The sequence below is a fragment of the Fundulus heteroclitus genome, chromosome 23 (genome assembly GCF_011125445.2).
Source record: "Fundulus heteroclitus isolate FHET01 chromosome 23, MU-UCD_Fhet_4.1, whole genome shotgun sequence".
NCBI classification, from domain to species: Eukaryota; Metazoa; Chordata; class Actinopteri; order Cyprinodontiformes; family Fundulidae; genus Fundulus; species Fundulus heteroclitus.
The window spans coordinates 21,922,933-21,941,540 of NC_046383.1; the positions used below are offsets into that span (position 1 = coordinate 21,922,933).

General features: G+C 40.4%; 1 protein-coding gene across 2 annotated transcripts; it reads left to right on the forward strand.

Annotated features, from left to right (window-relative positions):
* The first annotated feature begins 439 nt into the window (after positions 1-439).
* Positions 440-11,071, forward strand: LOC105920136 (hemicentin-2). Of its 2 annotated transcripts, none has more exons than XM_036127347.1 (8): positions 440-525; positions 1,163-1,504; positions 1,667-1,927; positions 9,100-9,420; positions 9,504-9,761; positions 9,845-9,937; positions 10,030-10,134; positions 10,252-11,071. In XM_036127347.1, the coding sequence occupies exons 1-8, from the start codon at positions 480-482 to the stop codon at positions 10,431-10,433; spliced, it is 1,608 nt and encodes a 535-aa protein (XP_035983240.1). In that variant the 5' UTR covers positions 440-479; the 3' UTR covers positions 10,434-11,071. The 2 variants fall into 2 exon arrangements, with proteins under 2 accessions (XP_035983240.1, XP_012711099.2); XM_012855645.3 differs by having other exon boundaries at positions 10,033-10,134.
* Positions 11,072-18,608: the final 7,537 nt, after the last annotated feature.

Genomic DNA, 18,608 nt, shown 5'->3' on the forward strand with positions numbered 1-18,608 from the left:
AAAGACAGCACCCTGTAAATACCACACATGTCCTAAAAGGTCCTAGCAAAGATTCACACCTAGATTCTTCTTGCTTTTAGGTAACAGCGCGTTGTTTTCAAGTGGAAGAAGGAAGCGTTGACGAATGAGTCAAAGGTGTACGGGGCGAGGATGCTTCATTACTTTTATGTCGAGCCTAATCAAAGTAACGTAGACATCCTTTATGTCTGCTTCAGCCTTGCAACCACCTTTTATGACGCCAAGCACTTTGCGGCCACGCATACATGTGAAAGTCGCTGTTTTTCTCAGCAAAGCAGTACTACTTGGTTTAGGGGGGAGGTGTTCCGTCTTTGGTTGAGAAGTGACCACGCTCTCATGACTTCCTTTTTCTTTTGTGCGCCCACGGCTTCTGTTCTAAGGCTGATTACTAAGAAGCAGCCATTTCAAACCTTTCAGGGTACTGTACCTGCACAAAGTAGCGTGACAACTGCTGTGAAGACATGAAAGTTGTCGGACTGTTGATGGTGCTACTAAGAGTATCGTGTTGTGAGTTCTTGAAGTTTTATATATATATTTTTATCTTTAAAAAGTCAGTACTTTAAAGGCACTTGTGCTGCATAAAGAAAACTATGGGGGATGTAGATTTTTAGCTGATACTGATGAATAATATGGTTAAACTAATATTTTGAGATCTAAAATGACTGTCCAAAGTTACTATTTATCTTTTACTAATGCAACTTCATCATATTAAAAAAAAAAAAAAAAAAAAAGAAAACATCCTCTGATGTGCTCTATGTTCACATAAACAGGATTTTGGAAACTGTGGGCTTGCTTCGTCAAACCTTTTTCTCACACATATGCTACAACTAGGTCTCATTACATTTGATTCTGGAGAAACTGATGAATAAAATTACAGGGGATGTAGATTTGTAACTGATACTGATGGATAGTATGTTGAAACCAATATTTTGAGCTCCACAATTACTGTCCAAAATTACCATTTATCTTTTACTAATGCAACTTCCTCATAAATTTCATAATTAAAAACAACAACAACACAAGACATCCTCTGCTGTGCTCTACGTTCATATAAACAGGATTTTCTCCATATCATTATTTTTGATTCTGTAGAAACTGATGAATAAAAGATTTTCTTCTGTGAACCTGTTCTTCAAATTTGCAGCAGTGGAGACATACTGTGATGGCAGACAGGACAAAGCTCAATGTTTTGGAGCTTTGGGAGGAACTGTGGCTCTCCAGCTGATGGATAAGGATTCAGAAATACCCAAATACAAATGGATGAAAGAAGCATCAAAGAATGAGTCAACCCTAACGATTCTTTATTACTACCAAACATATAACGTTACGTCTAATAGTATGAGTAGCAGATCTGTATTTTTCCCTGGTAACGGAACATTCAAGATCAATAATCTGAGCAGAAGTGACACAGGTGAATATTCACTTCGGATGTTTGATTCCAATGGAAAACAAATACGAAATCGGACTCTACAGGTGTCTATTGAAGGTACATTTTTATTTTTATTCAACCATATTTAATCCAGATAATAAATATAAATTAAACTATGACATTGTCTTATCCTGGGCAACTTTGCATAGTTAAAAAGACCATAAAACAGATTATTCCTGTTCTAATTTCAGTGGTTCTATCTGTACGTGTCTCTCTCAGCTCCCTTGTCGTCTGTGCATATGACCTCTGAGTGTGTGTCCCATGGACTGATAAGAGTGTCCTGTCTCTCTGAGGGTGGGGACAGTCCTCAGTACACTTGGAGCCTGAATGGAAACAAGACCAGAAACACTGAGATTGTGGAAAGGAATACAGAGAATAACATCATTATTCTGAGACAAAACACCTCAGGATACCTGGTCTGCACAGTTAAGAATCACATCAGTCGTGTGTCCAAAGAAGGGATGATACCTGTTTGTAAAGGTTAGTGAACCAGGGATGAGTTTTACTTTATATATATATATATATATATATATATATATATACTTCCTCCCACAGTCAAAAAAACATGTTTGCCCTGAGAAGAGTGCATGCGCGCAGTGGTTATTTGCAGTGTCTAAGGTGTTTCCCAGCTGTGCTCAGTTGGGCAGAGTTTTAACATTATTCATGTAATGTGCTGGATGCTCTCTGTCATTTTGGGATTCAATGCCTAAAATTCTTGACTCAGATTTACTCATTTTGGTGCTCAAGGCAAAACATAATTCACAATTATAGTCGTCCCATCACATATTTTTAAACAGTAGTTAGAAGAGCAATGGTATTTATCTCTAGCTGTGGATGCTTGCAGTTTTCTCTGCACTCATAGGTGGTGTGACTTTTGTGGCTTGTAGCTTCTTCATAGTTGGTGGAGAGTACACTTCTTTACTAAAATAAACATGTGTGAACCAGTGGCAAGACACGGCTATAAAATTGGACCTTCACTGCTTAAACACCATCAGTTATCAACACACACATAAAAAAGTAGGCCACATATGTCAAGGGTGTCTTTTTATGGTCTAGCTAAAGCCACACTACAACAAATACTAGTTGTACTAGGCTGACCACTAGTATTAATTAAGTCAACACCAAAACCACACATTCTATTGAGGTATTACTGAACTGATAGCTAAAAACACAGTTACACAGGAAATGAACACTGCCAGTGTATCTTATGTAAAGTCTTGTCTTGCAAACAAACTTATCAGATACAAGAGCAAAGCCGACTAAAGCCAAAAACATGAGCTGTTGAATCGGCATGCAAAATAATGAAAAAAAATCAAAGCCGCACTGGGCAGCCTTCACACTTCAGCGCCGCTCAGACTTGCTTCCCAGCCGTGGGTGTTCTTCATCACGGCATCAACGCCTCCTGTCAGTCTGCTGCTCAATTGCGTACATAACTACTAGGAGGTACTGTAAGCAAGCCTCAATATTACGTTCAGTCATGGTCAGCTACGGTGAGAAATCTTCAAAATTTGGCCGTACTCTAAGCTCCCGAATGGAAACTGTGATCTTGTTCTTTTTGATAGAAAAACACTTCCTGTTGTCTTTCTAATATGGCATTCGAAATGATCTTTTATTAGAAATTGTTTGAAACTTCTTTAGACTGTCATGGAGGTTCATTCACGACCGAATTCTGTGACATTTCTAAGTCAGCGGAGCTAAAGTGATGTCATCAGTATGCCTTACCAATGTGTTAAACAATCTTCCACGAGGAACCACATACTTTGTGGTGTTGATGACAAAATTTATCAGGGAGAAATAAATGTTCAACATATTCTAGGGGGCACAGTTGATTCAAATTCCAATGTAATCCAATTGACCTATTTGTGGATGGACAAAAATCCTTTGTTTCCAGTTTGGAGAAAATTGTGTCAGAGCCAACTGTAGGCAAACAGGAAGTTATCAAAATGTACCACTCGGCCACACCCAGACAGTTTAGGAAACAGTCACTGTTAAAAGATAGATTCAAGCATCAACAGTTTTATGGTAAATGGTCTGAACTTATATAGCTCTTTTCCAGTCACGCTGACCACCCTAAGCGCTGTACGGTAGAGCCACATTCACCCAATCGCTCTCACTAACGTGCACACATTTATACACCGAGACGCAGCTGGGTAGGCAATTTGGGGTTAAGTGCCTTGCCCAGGGGCACATCGACATGTTGCAAGGGGAAGCTGGAATCAAACCCACAGCCTTCTGATTGCCAGAAAACTACTCAACCCATCAAGCCACTGTCACCCGCATTCTTGCTGCTGGATTTGTTTGTTTTGTCTCTTTGCAAGTGTTTGTGGTTGTCATGGCTTAGTTTCCCCATGGTGGGGTGCAGTAGCTGGTTGTTAGGTTTGTCATTGTTGTCTGCATATTTTAGAAAAAAACACAACTAATTTTTATATTGTAGTGTAGCAAATACGGAACCTGCTCGCGCTGTCTCCACTCCCTTTTACAACGCCTTTTTCTTTTTGTAATGCTTTTTGCATGCTAAAATTAGTCCACAAACTATTGCCATTATTCTTCCTCGTCATCCCTGTTTGTTTACTCTAAATTCACATTTAATCTCAAGATGTTTTGCAAAATTTCCCATCTGATATCTGAATGATCCTGAGTGAAATCTGTTTGTGCATTGGGCTTGCCGTTTGACTGAACACAGTGTACGAGCTAAACTGTTATTTCTAAGATTTGTTATCATTTTGTGTGGTCTCCCAGAATTTGAAAATCGGCCAACCATTTTAAAATCTTGCCGTTTGAACCCAGCATTACCCTCTTCCACTGTCATGTTTGGCATTAGTTTGTGGATAACACCTCAACAACAATACAACTAATCATCAAGAGAGGAGTGATATATCCTTTTTTGTGTCATCAGCCAAAAACTGACCTTGTATGAGTGAGAGTGTAAAAGGAGGACATCCACCAGTTAAACAAGCCACACATAATTACGATATTATGCAATTCAAATGTGATCCAAAGCTTTGTTTTATTTCACACAAATGACTGACAATTATTCCGGCTAATTTTTGTTGCCATTCAAATATCTCTGTGCAGTTTCTCATTCTGAAATCAAGCTGAAGCTTTGGTCATCTGTCTGTCTAGAAAGTGCTGGTCTAAATTTATTATTTTTCAGTTGCTCACTGGTTCTCACTTGATCGTTTTGCACTTTACCTTTGATTGGTAGTTAGTAGATGTGTGTTTCTAGTTAGTTAAGGAGTTTGTGACTCAAATTTGTATTGGGGCAATTTGGTTCAATAAACTCATATATGTTTGTGCTTATTTTATATAAAAGAGATTTGCTGTCCGGAGTTTAGTGCTGAAATTATCCCTTTTCGGGTTAACAGTTGATAAGTTGCATTGTTGGTGATTTGGTTAATAAAAAATTGCCAATTGCAGTTATAAATCATGATTATAAATTAATTATTTAGTGCTATTGGCTCAATCATCACAAAGCCCTTGTGTACTCTAAATATGTATTTGTTGTGGATAATTTTGTTAGGGGATTACAAATGTTTTATTTTATTTTCAAAATCAAAAAACAGAATTGTGCAATGCTTTGATGCAGCAAAAAACTTTTGATAACTTTAGATCTCCAATGTCTCAAGACCGCACTGAGTCATTTTGAGGTCTGTACGTTGAACGTTTGGTACGGAAATAGTGTGATCAGATACAATATGTGTAAGAGACAAAATGTCAGCTGTGGTCCAAAATGGTGTCTTGCTATGTGGTTTGGCCCAAAGGTCTAAACAACTTTTTTGTAGGTCCAATTTCACAATGTTTTAATGCTTCTAGGGGGTGCTGTGGAGAAATTAGGTCATAGCCACCCAATGTCTACCTAAACATCTTTTAGAGGTAGGATTAATATCTATCATGTTCAATTTGGTGCTGATATGATGATATGAGGAAATTAGAGGCAAATGTATGGCCACGCCACCATGTCGGATTTTGCCGCACCACGAGGGACACAGCATCCAGCAAAAAATGTTTTGTTTTGGAAGCCAGGAGAAATCGACTTATCTCTCCTCTGACGCAAGTAGATTAAGTCTAGCAGGTCAGAGTGGGAGGCTGTGCTAGTTTTGTAAGAGGTAGGCCTTGTATATTCATTCCACTTTTACATTTAGTCATGTTACAGCTACACATTTTTCTTTCATTGGGAATTTATATCCTAGACTAATAAATCCACTCATAAAGGTAAAGTGGAAAGAAATATGATATGATTTTCAAAATTGTTTTCAAATTAATAATTTGAAACCTTTTTTTTTATTAATCAATACTTTATCCTACAGTTACAGTTGCAAGTCTTTTGGTACATGTCCTCAATAGATTTGCAACTTTGCAATAAGACTCAGATGTTTTTAATTATTTATTTATTTTTATTTATTTTTTTTCAGTGCAGAAGAGCTCAAGCTCAATCAGACTATAGACATAGTGTCTGTGAATATTAATTTCAGTTATTGCTACAGATGCTCAGTTTTAATTAGGTCTGGACCATTACCATAACACACGAATGTAGTAAAAATCCTTCAGCAGATCCAGCACACTGCAGTGAGAATTCTGAATTAACACTGCAAAAAAGAGATATCTTATTATTTTTCAATCATTGGCTCATTGTTACATACAGAATTTAACTTAAAATGGTCCTTCTCGCATACTGTAAACCCCTTAATAATCAAGCTCCATCATACATTGCTCCACATGTTTTGAACAGAGAACTTTGCTTTTGGATTACATATTTAATAGTGGTTCTAACAGTTTTGAAAACTAGAATGGGACTCATATCTTTTCGTTATAAGACTTACTTTAGTTATGCTGCTTTAGTTGTGCTGTTCTGTTTTTGTCTTCATGGAAGTTTCTGTTTAGCTGTGACCACTTCCTGGAGGGGGGCATCAGCTAAGTCAATAACTTCATGTTCTCTTTCTATAGATGGTACTGTACATCTGACCCTTTCTCACTGTTTAATCATGTAGGGATAGTTTGGACTAAGAACTTTAAGGGTTTATTGCTGCAACTAATTGTGTGTACTGATTCTTATCCCACAGATGTTACAACTAGTTCAGAGCTTCCATGTTCAAAGTCAAAATGTTCAAAGTCACCGTTTCCGTTAACTTTAGACATTTTTTTTAAAACAAAGAAAGTACCATTGGATCAGTACTTCTTTGTTGTTTTGAGTTTTGCTTTCCACCGTTGCTTAGGTGTCTTAGGTATTTCTGTATTGAATTTCTTAAATATTTTTATAAATTGGATGTCGTTTTACACATTTGTTTTGAATCAAGTCTGTACTATAAATAAACCGAATTGAACTAAACGATTAAACATATGTGTTGATTTAAGGCACCCCATATATCTGGGTACATGTTAAGGATTGTCGCCCTGTTGGAAGATAAAAGGTTAGGGTTAGAGGTCCATGCTGAAAATGAGCATCCCCACAGCATCATGGTGCCACCACAATCTTTCACTGTGGGCAAAGTATGTTTAAAGTGCAGTGTTGGTTTTCCACCCTCAGAGCGTGTATGTGGACCAAAAGTTACATTTATGTTGCATCTGACCAAAGCACCTTCCTACACTTCTTTACTCTTTCCCATATATGGCTCTTGGAAAACTGAAATTACTAGTTCGTATAGCTTTCTTTCAGCAGGGATTCTCATTTTCAAATGATGGAATGGAGAGATCTCCATGAAATGTCTAAAGCTTTGGACACTGTTTTAGGGACTGCGATCTGTTTTATTTAACACAGCACAATGTTTTTACAGTTTTCCACAACCTTCCTGTTCCTTGGTCTTTAGGATTTTGTTTGTTCACCAACATTCTCATAAAAAACTAAGGCTTTAACAGAACAACAATACACACTAAAATTAAGCACAGGTGGACTCTATTTACATTTAGGCGATTCTTGAAGTCAGTTGATTATACTTAATCTTATTAAAGGGCCATAGCATTGTTATTTGAGTTTTTTTTAAAGGTATACGTCAGTAGCTCACTTCGGTTGCATACAACGATTTATTAAAGATTATCACATCCTACTCACGTATTGCTTGTTATTTTTGTGTTTTATGCTTTGTTTTTGCTCAATTTGGTAGTAAATAAAGCCTTTTTTGTTTATTGACGATATTAATGGAAGTACATACTGTAGATGCGCAGCAGGGCTTAAAACAGATGATGAAGTGGCTAACAGGTATAAGCATTGCCCAATTAATAGCTGTAATAACTAAATGGTCCAAGATCCAGTGGAAAGAAAAAAAAAAAAAACGCAAAAAAAATTATTCCTAGAGGGAAAAGACAGGAATGCCGCTGGGAATACAACATGAACGTTGGTGTTCACTGAAGCTTATGATAAACCTGCAGAGACTCAGATATCAACGTAGAGTTGACTGACGTGCGTAAATGATCGGTGTATTTAATTAATAACAATTGGTCTTCGATTATGATAGTTCTAAGATACTGTCGCTAGATGTTGCCACATCTGTTTATATTTGTTAAGTGCCCAAGACCAAATAATTTTTCAGCTCAGAAAAGACTTTCAAAACACTATCAAGATGGAGGCTTGATGCGTATAATCATTTTATCATGATCAAATTGTTTTCGTCTTTTTTTTAATAAGCATATTATGTGCCTATTTCCCTTTTAGGGGCATCAAAGTAAACGGGGTTGACTACAAAAGCACACCACTCTATGTGGAATCAGTCTGACGCACCGAGATTGCTGAAACACTTCAATTAATTCACTGCAGCAAAAACGAAAATAAAAATTCATAAATTTTACTTGCTGTGTAGGTTGTGTTTGATGGTTACGATCCAGTGACAGAAATTATGAAACAGCAGTAAAAATCCTTTGCTACAATGGCATTAGGGAATTTCCTTCAGAAAAGTCCTACTACCTTTGGATGCATTTTTCAATAATAACAGAAACTATCTATGATGCCTTCAAACGAGTGCCATATGTTTTAGTGCTTTTGCTCAGGTTTAGTTCATACAGGTTAGACTTTCAGACCCTCTCTAAAGAACAAGACCTCCTGAGTCAAACTTATCAGATACAGTTAAGCTCATAATTATTCATGTTACAGACATATTTAGATTTAAAACCATTTTAATTTATCCAAGAAGCTGAGTTGGCCCTCAATTAACAAGAGGGCTAGTGAGTTGTGTGGCTCTTGGTCTCGGCTGGTTTAAGCATCTGGTTGGACTGAGACACATATTAGACGTGTAGTGTTGCAGTTTAAGAACCATCTTCTTTAGGCAGTGAGGAAACTGTAATGAGGGACACCGTCCCTTCTTTGTTTCAGATTATTTTTCGCTGGAGCAAAGAAATGCCAGGTTCAACAGGCTAGTCTTATTTTCGCCAGGGTAAAGATATTTTTGCAGCAATTTGCTGCTGGCAAAGAAGCTGAAGGTGCTGCCGAGGTCAGTTTTGTAGCAGGGATTCTAGCCGTAACTTCTCCACCCTGGCAGTATGTGTGAATTAAATGGGTCAATACTCTACAGTTTTTAGCAGTCTCTATTGTAGTTTGTGTGTCGTTCAGTATTTTTTGCTCATCCTGGGTAATGCTGGGTAAAACAGTTCTTCAGAATTTAAGTTGTGAACCCTTAGGAATTAATATTTTACTGTGATTTAAAGTTATGTGTCTAAATTCGCAGATGAGGAAACTCGCTGTAACATCAGTGAAGACGGAGCTGGGTGTTATGGAGCTTTGAGAGGAACTGTGGTCATTCAACTGATGAAGAACACCTCGGAAACCCCCAAATATGAATGGAAAAATAAAACATCAACAATTCTGAGGGGGAGCAGGAACAATTATTTTCCAGATACCCTTAAGGAAAGATTTCTCTTTATTCCTATGTATGGTACATTCAGTATCATGAATCTCAGCAGAGCTGACAGTGGTCAATATACTCTGGAAACCTTTGATTCAGATGGCAAGAATATAGAAAAGAAGACTCTGCAGCTGATTGTTCAAGGTAAATGGTCCCTCCTCCTCTTCCTGTTCAAACCTGTGTGAGTTTCTGGAAGTAAATCAAATGTTTTTTTTTTTTTTTTACAGCTCCTGTGTCCTCTGTCCAGCTGGTTCTTGAGTGTTTGTCCCAGGGAGAGATGAAAGTGTCCTGTCTCTCAGAGGGAGGGGACAGTCCTCAGTACAACTGGACTCTGGATGGGCACACACTGACAGACTCTGAGCTATTCCCAGAAAACCATGAGACTAACGTCATTGTTCTAAGACAAAATATCTCAGGACGTCTGGTCTGCTCAGTTTGGAATCGGTTTAGTTTTCTCTCAACAGAGAAGACCATATCTACATGGGGTAAGTGACAAAATAAAGAATAATAAAAACCATAAAAAAAACTTTAGTGGCATGGTAGTGCATTGTTTTTGTGTGTCTTTTAGGGTGCACATTCATTAACTGCACCTCCAATGGGACACAGATATCTGGTTGGGTGTTGACAGAAAATAACATCCTTTGTGTTGAAAGTGTTATTGGTAAGACAGTTACATGTTGCATCCACTAATAATACATTCCTTGAAAATACATTGACTGCAAAGATCTGTTTGCTTATTTTTTGTTTCTTAAGCAGCTTTGGGGATGGTGATGACCAGTGTACTCTTGCCATTGGTATTTTTCTTAGCTGTTGCGATAGGATTTATCTGTGCCAAGAAGAAAAGGCATACTTACAAAGGTACTAACTTGATATCTTACTCACTGCTTTTTTAATTTGTTTCTTTTTGAATTGAAAAAAAAAAGTACCCTGCAGTCAACACGCTTACCTGTGCTATGCTTTTCTGCCATTCTGCAGTGGAGAAAGACAACAGTGAACCGGTCTATGCTGAGATTAGGGTTGTGCCGCAGCAGGAGAGGCACACGGAGGAAACTGTGGAAGAAGAAGTGGACTACAAACAAGTTACCTTTTCAGAGCTTCCTCAGCAAACAGTGCAAGCAGAACATCCTGTCTATGCACAAATCTGTAAAGTTAGGTGACTTGTGTTACTGAGGTCTACTTTACAAAGACTGCAGTACTGCAATCAAGTGGAAGGTGTGAAGTATGGATGCTAGTATATCTAAAAATGTAATTTAATGTGCTGTGCTTTTCAAAAACAATCAATATTGATGTTTTTCTTTTCTCAACTTTTTCGGTCTGCCCAGGTGATAACTTGGCTTCATAATCTCTTGTCATGGAGTCGAATCAGTGCCATAACAGGATGTAGAGGTAGTAGCTTTGGTGTTTAATAATCCCCTTAAAATAATCCCCCTTAGAGTCATCTTCTTGATGTGAAGCAAGCAATCATTAATATATCTGAATGGATCATTTTGTGATTTACATCATCCAAAGGTGAAAACTGTAGATATCTCATTTGTGCTTTCATAGGATCCTGCTGGGAAATTTAATGGGCACAGCAGATAATTTGCAGCGTTCACCAGAGCAATAGGCTTGAGATTTATGTGAGAGATTTCTAGGCTCTCTAAATATATTCAGAGCATTTGGCACCAGAAAAATTACGTCCCATTCTTATATAGCTACTATCTACGTCAGGTTCTGCCAAACCATGTATTTATTAGATCAGCTAGACACTGAAGGATCATCCAGTGGCCGGCTCCCTCTGTACCCATGAACTGTGCTGGTGCTGCTTTGTATCAGGTGGGTGACACGCATACTTTTGAGAGACTGACTCCCATTCTATGTTATTTAAGCTGATCGCAAGATGTAAAAAAAAAAATAATACATGTGCATCACAGCCTGAAGAGTTCAGGAGGGAAAGCACCTGTAGTTGAACACCTCTCCATGAAATCCAGGTAATCTAGATTGAATTTGGGTATCGGAACATCATTACCAATTTGCCTTGAGTTAATCAAGTAATCAGTTGCAGAGATTATTTTTTCAATTGTTCCTTTTAATGAAAGGATTTTCTTTCCATTGTCATGCTGCTCTGTTTGTAACAGAGTTTTACTAAGCATGACTTGTGTTAAAGACTGGGTACACCAGCCTGCTGCTACATATCTATTTAAAGCCCATCTTACCCCGGTTCCAGATTTGGCCGCAAGTGAAAAAACATTGATCAAGAGGTCGAACAGTGTAATATGCATATTTGATTTATTAGAAATTAAATATAGAGACAAACATTTACATTACCAGTCATCTATGTCCATTCCCTGGCCCATGCAGCTTTTTGTCTGATCTAAGTTTTGCCAAGACATCCTTTTTCATCCACATAATGCTCCTCCCGCTCAGGTCAGGGGGAGGATGGTTGACCCCCTCTCCTTCTGACCACCCCCCTTCCGAGGGCAATAAAACGTCTTGTTCTACCCAGCAACAGAGGGGAGACACACCTTCTGCCTGACTAAGATATTTTCTTAACACTTGTGTGGCATTTGGAAGGATTTTGTAGCCTGTGTTCCAGGACCTGTGTTGGTCCTGGAACACAGTTATTAATGCAAATTGATTATTTTATTAATTCTTTAAGGTAAAAGGAAAATATAGCATATCATTTTCACTCATGCGAGTCCTTGTAAAAAATATCCAGATAAATTAAAACCTTAAAATTTTAAATGTTAGGTATGATACAAAGGTATTAGTGTTTCGTAAAACTGGTTGTCACGGTTACTTTATTTTCATATTAAATAGGAGCTAAAACATCCACTGACTTTTACTCAAAAGCAGCCCTGGGCACACTAATTTATTAAACTCTGCAAAAAAACGCAAGCATTTTTGAAGAATGTTAGCTATATGCCGCATTCATGTTGTACATACACTAAAAACTTTTTAGACCATAAAATCTGACTCAAACAATTTTTCTATTTTGTTACATATATATATATATATATATATATAATTTTTTTTTTTTTACATTTTATGGGTTTCTTGTAATACCAAATACATTATTATCCTTTATATGTTTTGGATCTACATTACTTTCCAAATCTCTACAAAAATCAGACTGCATTTATTTTGTTTGATTATGTATTGTTTGTTCTGTTTATTGTTATGCAAGTAAAAAAACAGTATAATAAAATATTTTTTCAATAAAAAGATTGTACCCTACAAATACTTTTAAACTTGATGGTTTTGGCCCGTTCGTAAAAACGTTGGACAGCAGAGCTCTTTAGATATTGTTTGACATGAACAAATAAACCCAAAGAAAGTCTAAACCAGGAACTGCTAAACGACGTCAAACCTGGCAGATACAAATAAGGCCTGGAGCCTCACTGATCCGTTGTTACCTTTCATTAAGGAAAACACTGAGGGTCAACACCAGCTTTATTTTAATCCAAGTCCAAGTCAGCATAGCATTTTTAGCTTGCAGTTATACACCATCTAAAACTGGTGTACAAGAATAATTTAAGAAATGATTAAGTCTAACTACAACCCAAAGGTCTCTCAAATAAGAGTGGAGTGCCCCACAGTGTTCACAAATTGTAATGGACACTACACACTTCAAACAGAGCATTATCTTACTTTAAATATTGATAGAAAATACATTTGATAAGCCAATGTCATATAATCACCCACTGCAAAGGGAATTACAGAGATAAATTTGGTTTAAAGAAAATATGACAAGTTAAGCTCTTCATTAAAGCGGATGAGTTCCACTGTTTTAGGTGTTTGAAACTATTTGGCTACTCCTCTCTGCAAAGCAACATACTAATGACATAACTTCTTCTGGTAGGTGGGACTTTTTCTGTTCCTCAAAACTTTAGCAATGCTGCCACAATAAAACTAAACCACCAAACCACCATGTGTGCGTCAGTTGTTCATGAAGAACTTAATGGGGTATTTTCTACCTGTGCCTGGATGGGTAAAAATATTTAATTTGATAAGATGGAGCAGAGTCACTGCCGTAAAACTATCCTGGAGATTGGTTATCAAGATGCAGTGGTGTGCACAGCTAACTAAAAAGTTAGCTTCAAAAACTCATATTCTGCAAATGAAAGTATTAGCTTTGCTACAGCTAAGCGATGATAAATTAGGGAAATTTGAAGAAGCTAATGCTAGCTGCTAACGAATAACCATAGCTCTGTTTGAGTGTGTGTGTGTTGCATGAGCACACACAGATTGATGAACGTGCACAGCGCTGCAGGTTTGAGAGGATAGCTGTTTTAATTCAGGATGAATGACTTTTAAATTTTAAGGATTATTTAATGTGCACTATTTTGGAATTAAAAAGCATGAATAAAAATCAGTTTTATAATTGCTGTGTAAAAACTTGTTTTTGCATCGTATATATGCTGGTTAAATGTTTCTCAAGGATTGCCATAAGGTAGACAGTTGTGCCGGTGTTTTGAAATTCCTCCTGGACTCCCTCTCTCCTCAGAATGACGAGCTAGATGTAGTTTCCTCCAAGTTATGAGGTACTTCACCAAGACACAAGCTCTATGAGCAGAGGTGGGTAGTAACTAGTTACATTTACTCAGTTACATTTACTTGAGTAACTTGTTGGACAAAATGTACTTTTAGAAGTAGTTTTGCTGCACTGTCCTTCCAACTTTTACTTAAGTAATATTAAAATGTATCGCTACTCTTACTTGAGTAAACCTTCTGGCTACTCTGTCCATCGTGGATAACTTCAGTGAATATAGAACGGGCTTGTTTTAATCAAAATTGCACCAAAGACACACCCACAGTTTATTCAAAGTGAGACTTCTTGTTTGTACACAAGCATTGTTGTTTTACTGTTATTTTCTATCTGCAGTAGAAATTATTTCTGGAAGATATTTGCACATACTGTATATACATAAACTGCTTTAAAGTATTGGTTTCATTGGTGTTATGTTGAAAAAAAAACATCAGAAAAGCGTTTTCCCATCTGAATTTGTTATTTTGTAATTGTAGTTTTTTTTATATATTTTAAAAAAAATCTATTTTAAGTCTTTATGAGACCAGAATTTATACTTTATGTTATTGTCTGACTGATTAGATCACTTTTAAATATTAAACCATATGTTATGATTAGTTACTCAGTACTTGAGTAGCCTTCCTACAGAAGATTAACTTTAACTTGAGAAATTTCTTGGTTAGCTACTTTTTTGTTTTACTTGAGTAAAAATATGTCTGCTACTCTTACTTGAGTAATTTTTTTTCAACTCTACCCACCTCTGTCTATGAGGCCATCATAAAATAGCAATCAGTTTCCTTTTAAAACAAGTTATTTTAATGCGGACAACGTCTGTGTGTTTACCTCTGTGTTTAAATCTAACACATTTAATAAATGCCTTTCTGTTAAAAATCCATTCAGTATATTTTCTTTTTCTCCATGGGTGCCATTGTTAACCATAATAAAGCAATGATCAGGTGGCTCATTTAAATGCACATTAACATCCATGAGGTGCTTTGTATTGACTTTTCAGATCAGTAGTTTGAAAGATCGTCAATGAAAAAAATTAACAATGAACTGTCGATAACTCTGCCAAAACCCAACTAAAAAAGTTGACATATGTTTCAGTTCAAAATATGCTTTCAAATGTCCTTTATGCGTAATACTGTAGGTGCTACATGACTTTTGACCTTTTTTTATTATATTTCTGTTATAACACGTGGCCAGGAGGGCACATTGTTCTACTTGTTTTTTTTTTTTTTTTTTTTTTTTTTTTTTTTTTTTTTTTTTTTTTTTTTTTTTTTCCCAGTGTCCTGTCTAGCAAAGTGGCAATAAAAATTGATATCTTAATGCCAAATAGAGCTCGACAGATTTTACTTTCACAAGTGGAGCAAACAGCTTTCGCCATAATGCTCCGCTTGATTTGTGCGTGTAAATAGCTTTATTGTGATTCCTGCAGGGAGAATTTCAAATTATATGGACACTACAATGGGAAAGTAGGAGAGTAAAAGAAAAACAAGAAGAGAAAAAAAAGAGAAAGAAGAGGTGAAAGAAAGAAGAGATAAAAGGAAGAGAATGATAAAACTTCCTCTGTCTGCTCCATCACCTGGAAAGAGACACAAAAAGAACAGCACAACCAACAGACATAAAGCAACAGATACAATCGTGTAACACCTTGATACCATTGCTAAATCATATGTATTATTATTTAAGCTGACATGTGTAATGTGATACCTAAAAAAAAGTAAAAGAAAGTAAATAAATTATAGCCTTTCTATATATAAGTGAACATTTAATACCTGGGACCCAGCACCTGTGGGAGATTGTGAGAGTGCACTAATTTAGGTGAAAATTATCCAGAAGGAAATGGCTTGATAGTGATTGTGGAGAACCGAAGACCCACCTTCCCCGAGCACAGAGGCAGGGGTCAGGGAACCCATAATCCCGGACTCCCAAAGGGGCCCCCAAAGCAGTGCGCCCGAGAGGGGCCTTCACAGGAAATCTGCAACCCCCCCCTGAGGAAAGAGGAGAGACGACCCCGAGGAAATCCCCCAGCCACCGCAATGCCGACACCCTCAAGAGCCGCGGGGACGAGCCCGTGGGCTCCGCCGGCAGCCGGCCGCGCTGAAGTGGTCCTGGCCATGGGCCCTGGGGGCCAGAGGCCCCAGGGGTGCCCCGCCCCCGCGGCGGGGGCCCCGGCCGCCCCCCGGGGGGCCAGGCCCCGCGAAGCCACCGCCGGGAATGGGCCGGCGCCCACCCGGGAACCCGCCCCAAACCCGAGGACCGTCAACGCGCCAGAGGGTCAAGGCGCCCGTCAACGCAGCAGAGGAGGGCAGGACGTGGGGGGATGGGCTCCGCACCTAGCGGAGACTTGAGATGATCTTGGGAGAGGGAGCGGACCGAACCCAAACCTGGGAAAAAAAAAAAAAAAAAAAAAAAAAAAAAAAAAAAAAAAAAACACTCATTCACACCATCCCTCCCTTGTGCCCCACTCGCCACACACAGACACCAAAAAAATAAATAAATAAATAAAATAAAAAAAAATAAAAAATAAATAAAAAAAGGACGCTTTACACACATTCCCACATAGCATTCACATCCAAAAATCCCAAGTGGGGGGGGGGTCACCACAATTCAACAATACGACTGCCTGTGCCCGACCCCCGGCCCCGCCCCCGGACCAGGCTCCCCCCGGACCAGGCCCCCCAAAGAGGGGGGGCCGACACGACCCGTACGGGCCATCCGACCAGAGCCCCCCATCACCCACTATATACCTAATAAACCCCCTCCCACCCCGACCTTACCCTAGCCACCCCTGCCCCCCATCCCTTCCTGGGGAGAGCAGAGGCGTCAGCCCCAGATCCGGTAAGCCGCCGGCCAGCCGCAACAGCCCCCCGCCAAGACCCCGTACCCAGTGGCCCGCACCTCCTCCAGGCCCCAGACTCCGTGCCGCGATCGGAGATCGGGGGTGTGCAAAAGACCCCCGATCCTCCCTACGCCCGCTCAGATGTTGTGTTGTTGCATGTTGTTCTCAGGTGTGTTTAAAACTGGGAGCACCGAAGGGGGTGCACGGCACAGCCCACCCCCCCTCCGGAAGGGAGCTGGTGCCAGTGCCCCCCCTCCAAGCAACTACCCAGAAGAACCCTCAATGTCTAAATGCGAGAGGGGGTGAAGGGAGCCGCCCGGGGCGAGGCTCACACAACATAAGCCCCCCCCCAGACGTCTTCCCCCCACCCCCCCCCATATCGTGGCCTATATGGATGTGCGTTGTAAAAATGTTTGGAGTGAAAGTGTCTAAAATGCATGATAAAATTGGGGAGAGGGACGTCACCAAAAGGTGGCAACCTCCAGTAACGCCCTCTCCCCAAGGACCTACATGTGTGGCGGCGTGATGGAGCAGGCAGAGGGAGGAGTCCGGGGATGGGGAGCAAAGGACTGGGGAGCCAACCCAGGGAGCCAGCTCCCCTACTGACTCCAATAGGCACCCCCGCTCCCCGAAAGCCCCACCCGGAGAAAGGGGCCCCTCCAGCGGCACCACCATAGCCCGGGGGCCGGGGATAGGCCGCAGGGCTCGCCAGCCAACCACCCACCAGGACCAACACCTCTACCTCCCCCAGCCCACCCCCCATGCTAACCCCCCCCCCAAAAAAAAAAAAAAAAAAAAAAATATTAATAATAATAATAATAATATATAATTAAATAAATTAATTAATAAGATGGGGGGCCCTGGCCAGCCAGCCCGCAAGAGCCATCCCAAACCCCACCCCCCAGGTGAGACCCGCACCGGGAGACTACACGGACCAGGACCGGGACAGGGGGCCGGACACAAGCCCACCAGAACGTCCACCAAACCCCCCCCCCCCCCCCCCCACACCACCCGTAGATTTAAACCCTCCCCAACACTAACATTCAAACATCTCACCATACATTCGACACTAGACATCCAGGCTGGGTAAGTCACTACTCCCCCTCCCTCCCCTCCCCCCACTAGCAGAATGCCAACCCAAAGAAGGGGAAGAGCATCTGCCCTGAGATGTTAATGACCATGCCCCCCTACCAGCTCAACAGGCCCTGAGGACCCCCAGCGCACCAGAGGCCCCGTGCAGGGGCGGACACCCGGGCGCCCGCCGGCCCAGACCCCAAGCGGCACACCCCCCGGAACCGGAACCCCCGAGGCCCCGCCGGGGCCCCCGCCCGAGGGCGGCGCGCCCCAGGGACCCCAGGCCCCCAGACCCACCCAGGACCCACCCAGCGACAGCACAGCTACCAGGTCAGTAACCCACGTCCGTCCCTACATAGCTCCCCAAGAGCGCCGCAAGCGGCTGCTGTAGGCCACCCGTAGGCCTCCCAAGCTCCTCCCATATGGGGGCAACAGACCCTGGAGTCAGACCCACCAAGCGCCCCACTCCAAGTGCCCCCAGAGCCCCAGGAACCCCTCCACCCAGCCACTGCACCCTGCAGGAAGCAACCCACCGCCCCCCATTCCACTAAGTGATAGTGCTAATCAAAGGAGCCCAAAGAGATCGAACAGATGTGGATGCAGATGCTGTCTCAAGATTAATATGATCCAACAAAAGATCTCTATATTGATTGATACTGAGATTCTCCTTACTTTTCCAATTCATGAGGATAGTTTTCTTTGCGATACATAGTGCAGTGAAAACCATGTAAACTATTTTATTCCCCAGAGGGCTTTCCTCAAAATTACCAAGCAAGCAAACTGATGGGGAAGGTGTAATTTTACAGCTCAAGCACTTTGATAAGTCAATACATATCTGTGTCCAGAACCTCTGGACTGGTGTGCATAACCATAACGCATGAAAATAATTATCAGGATGATTGCCTA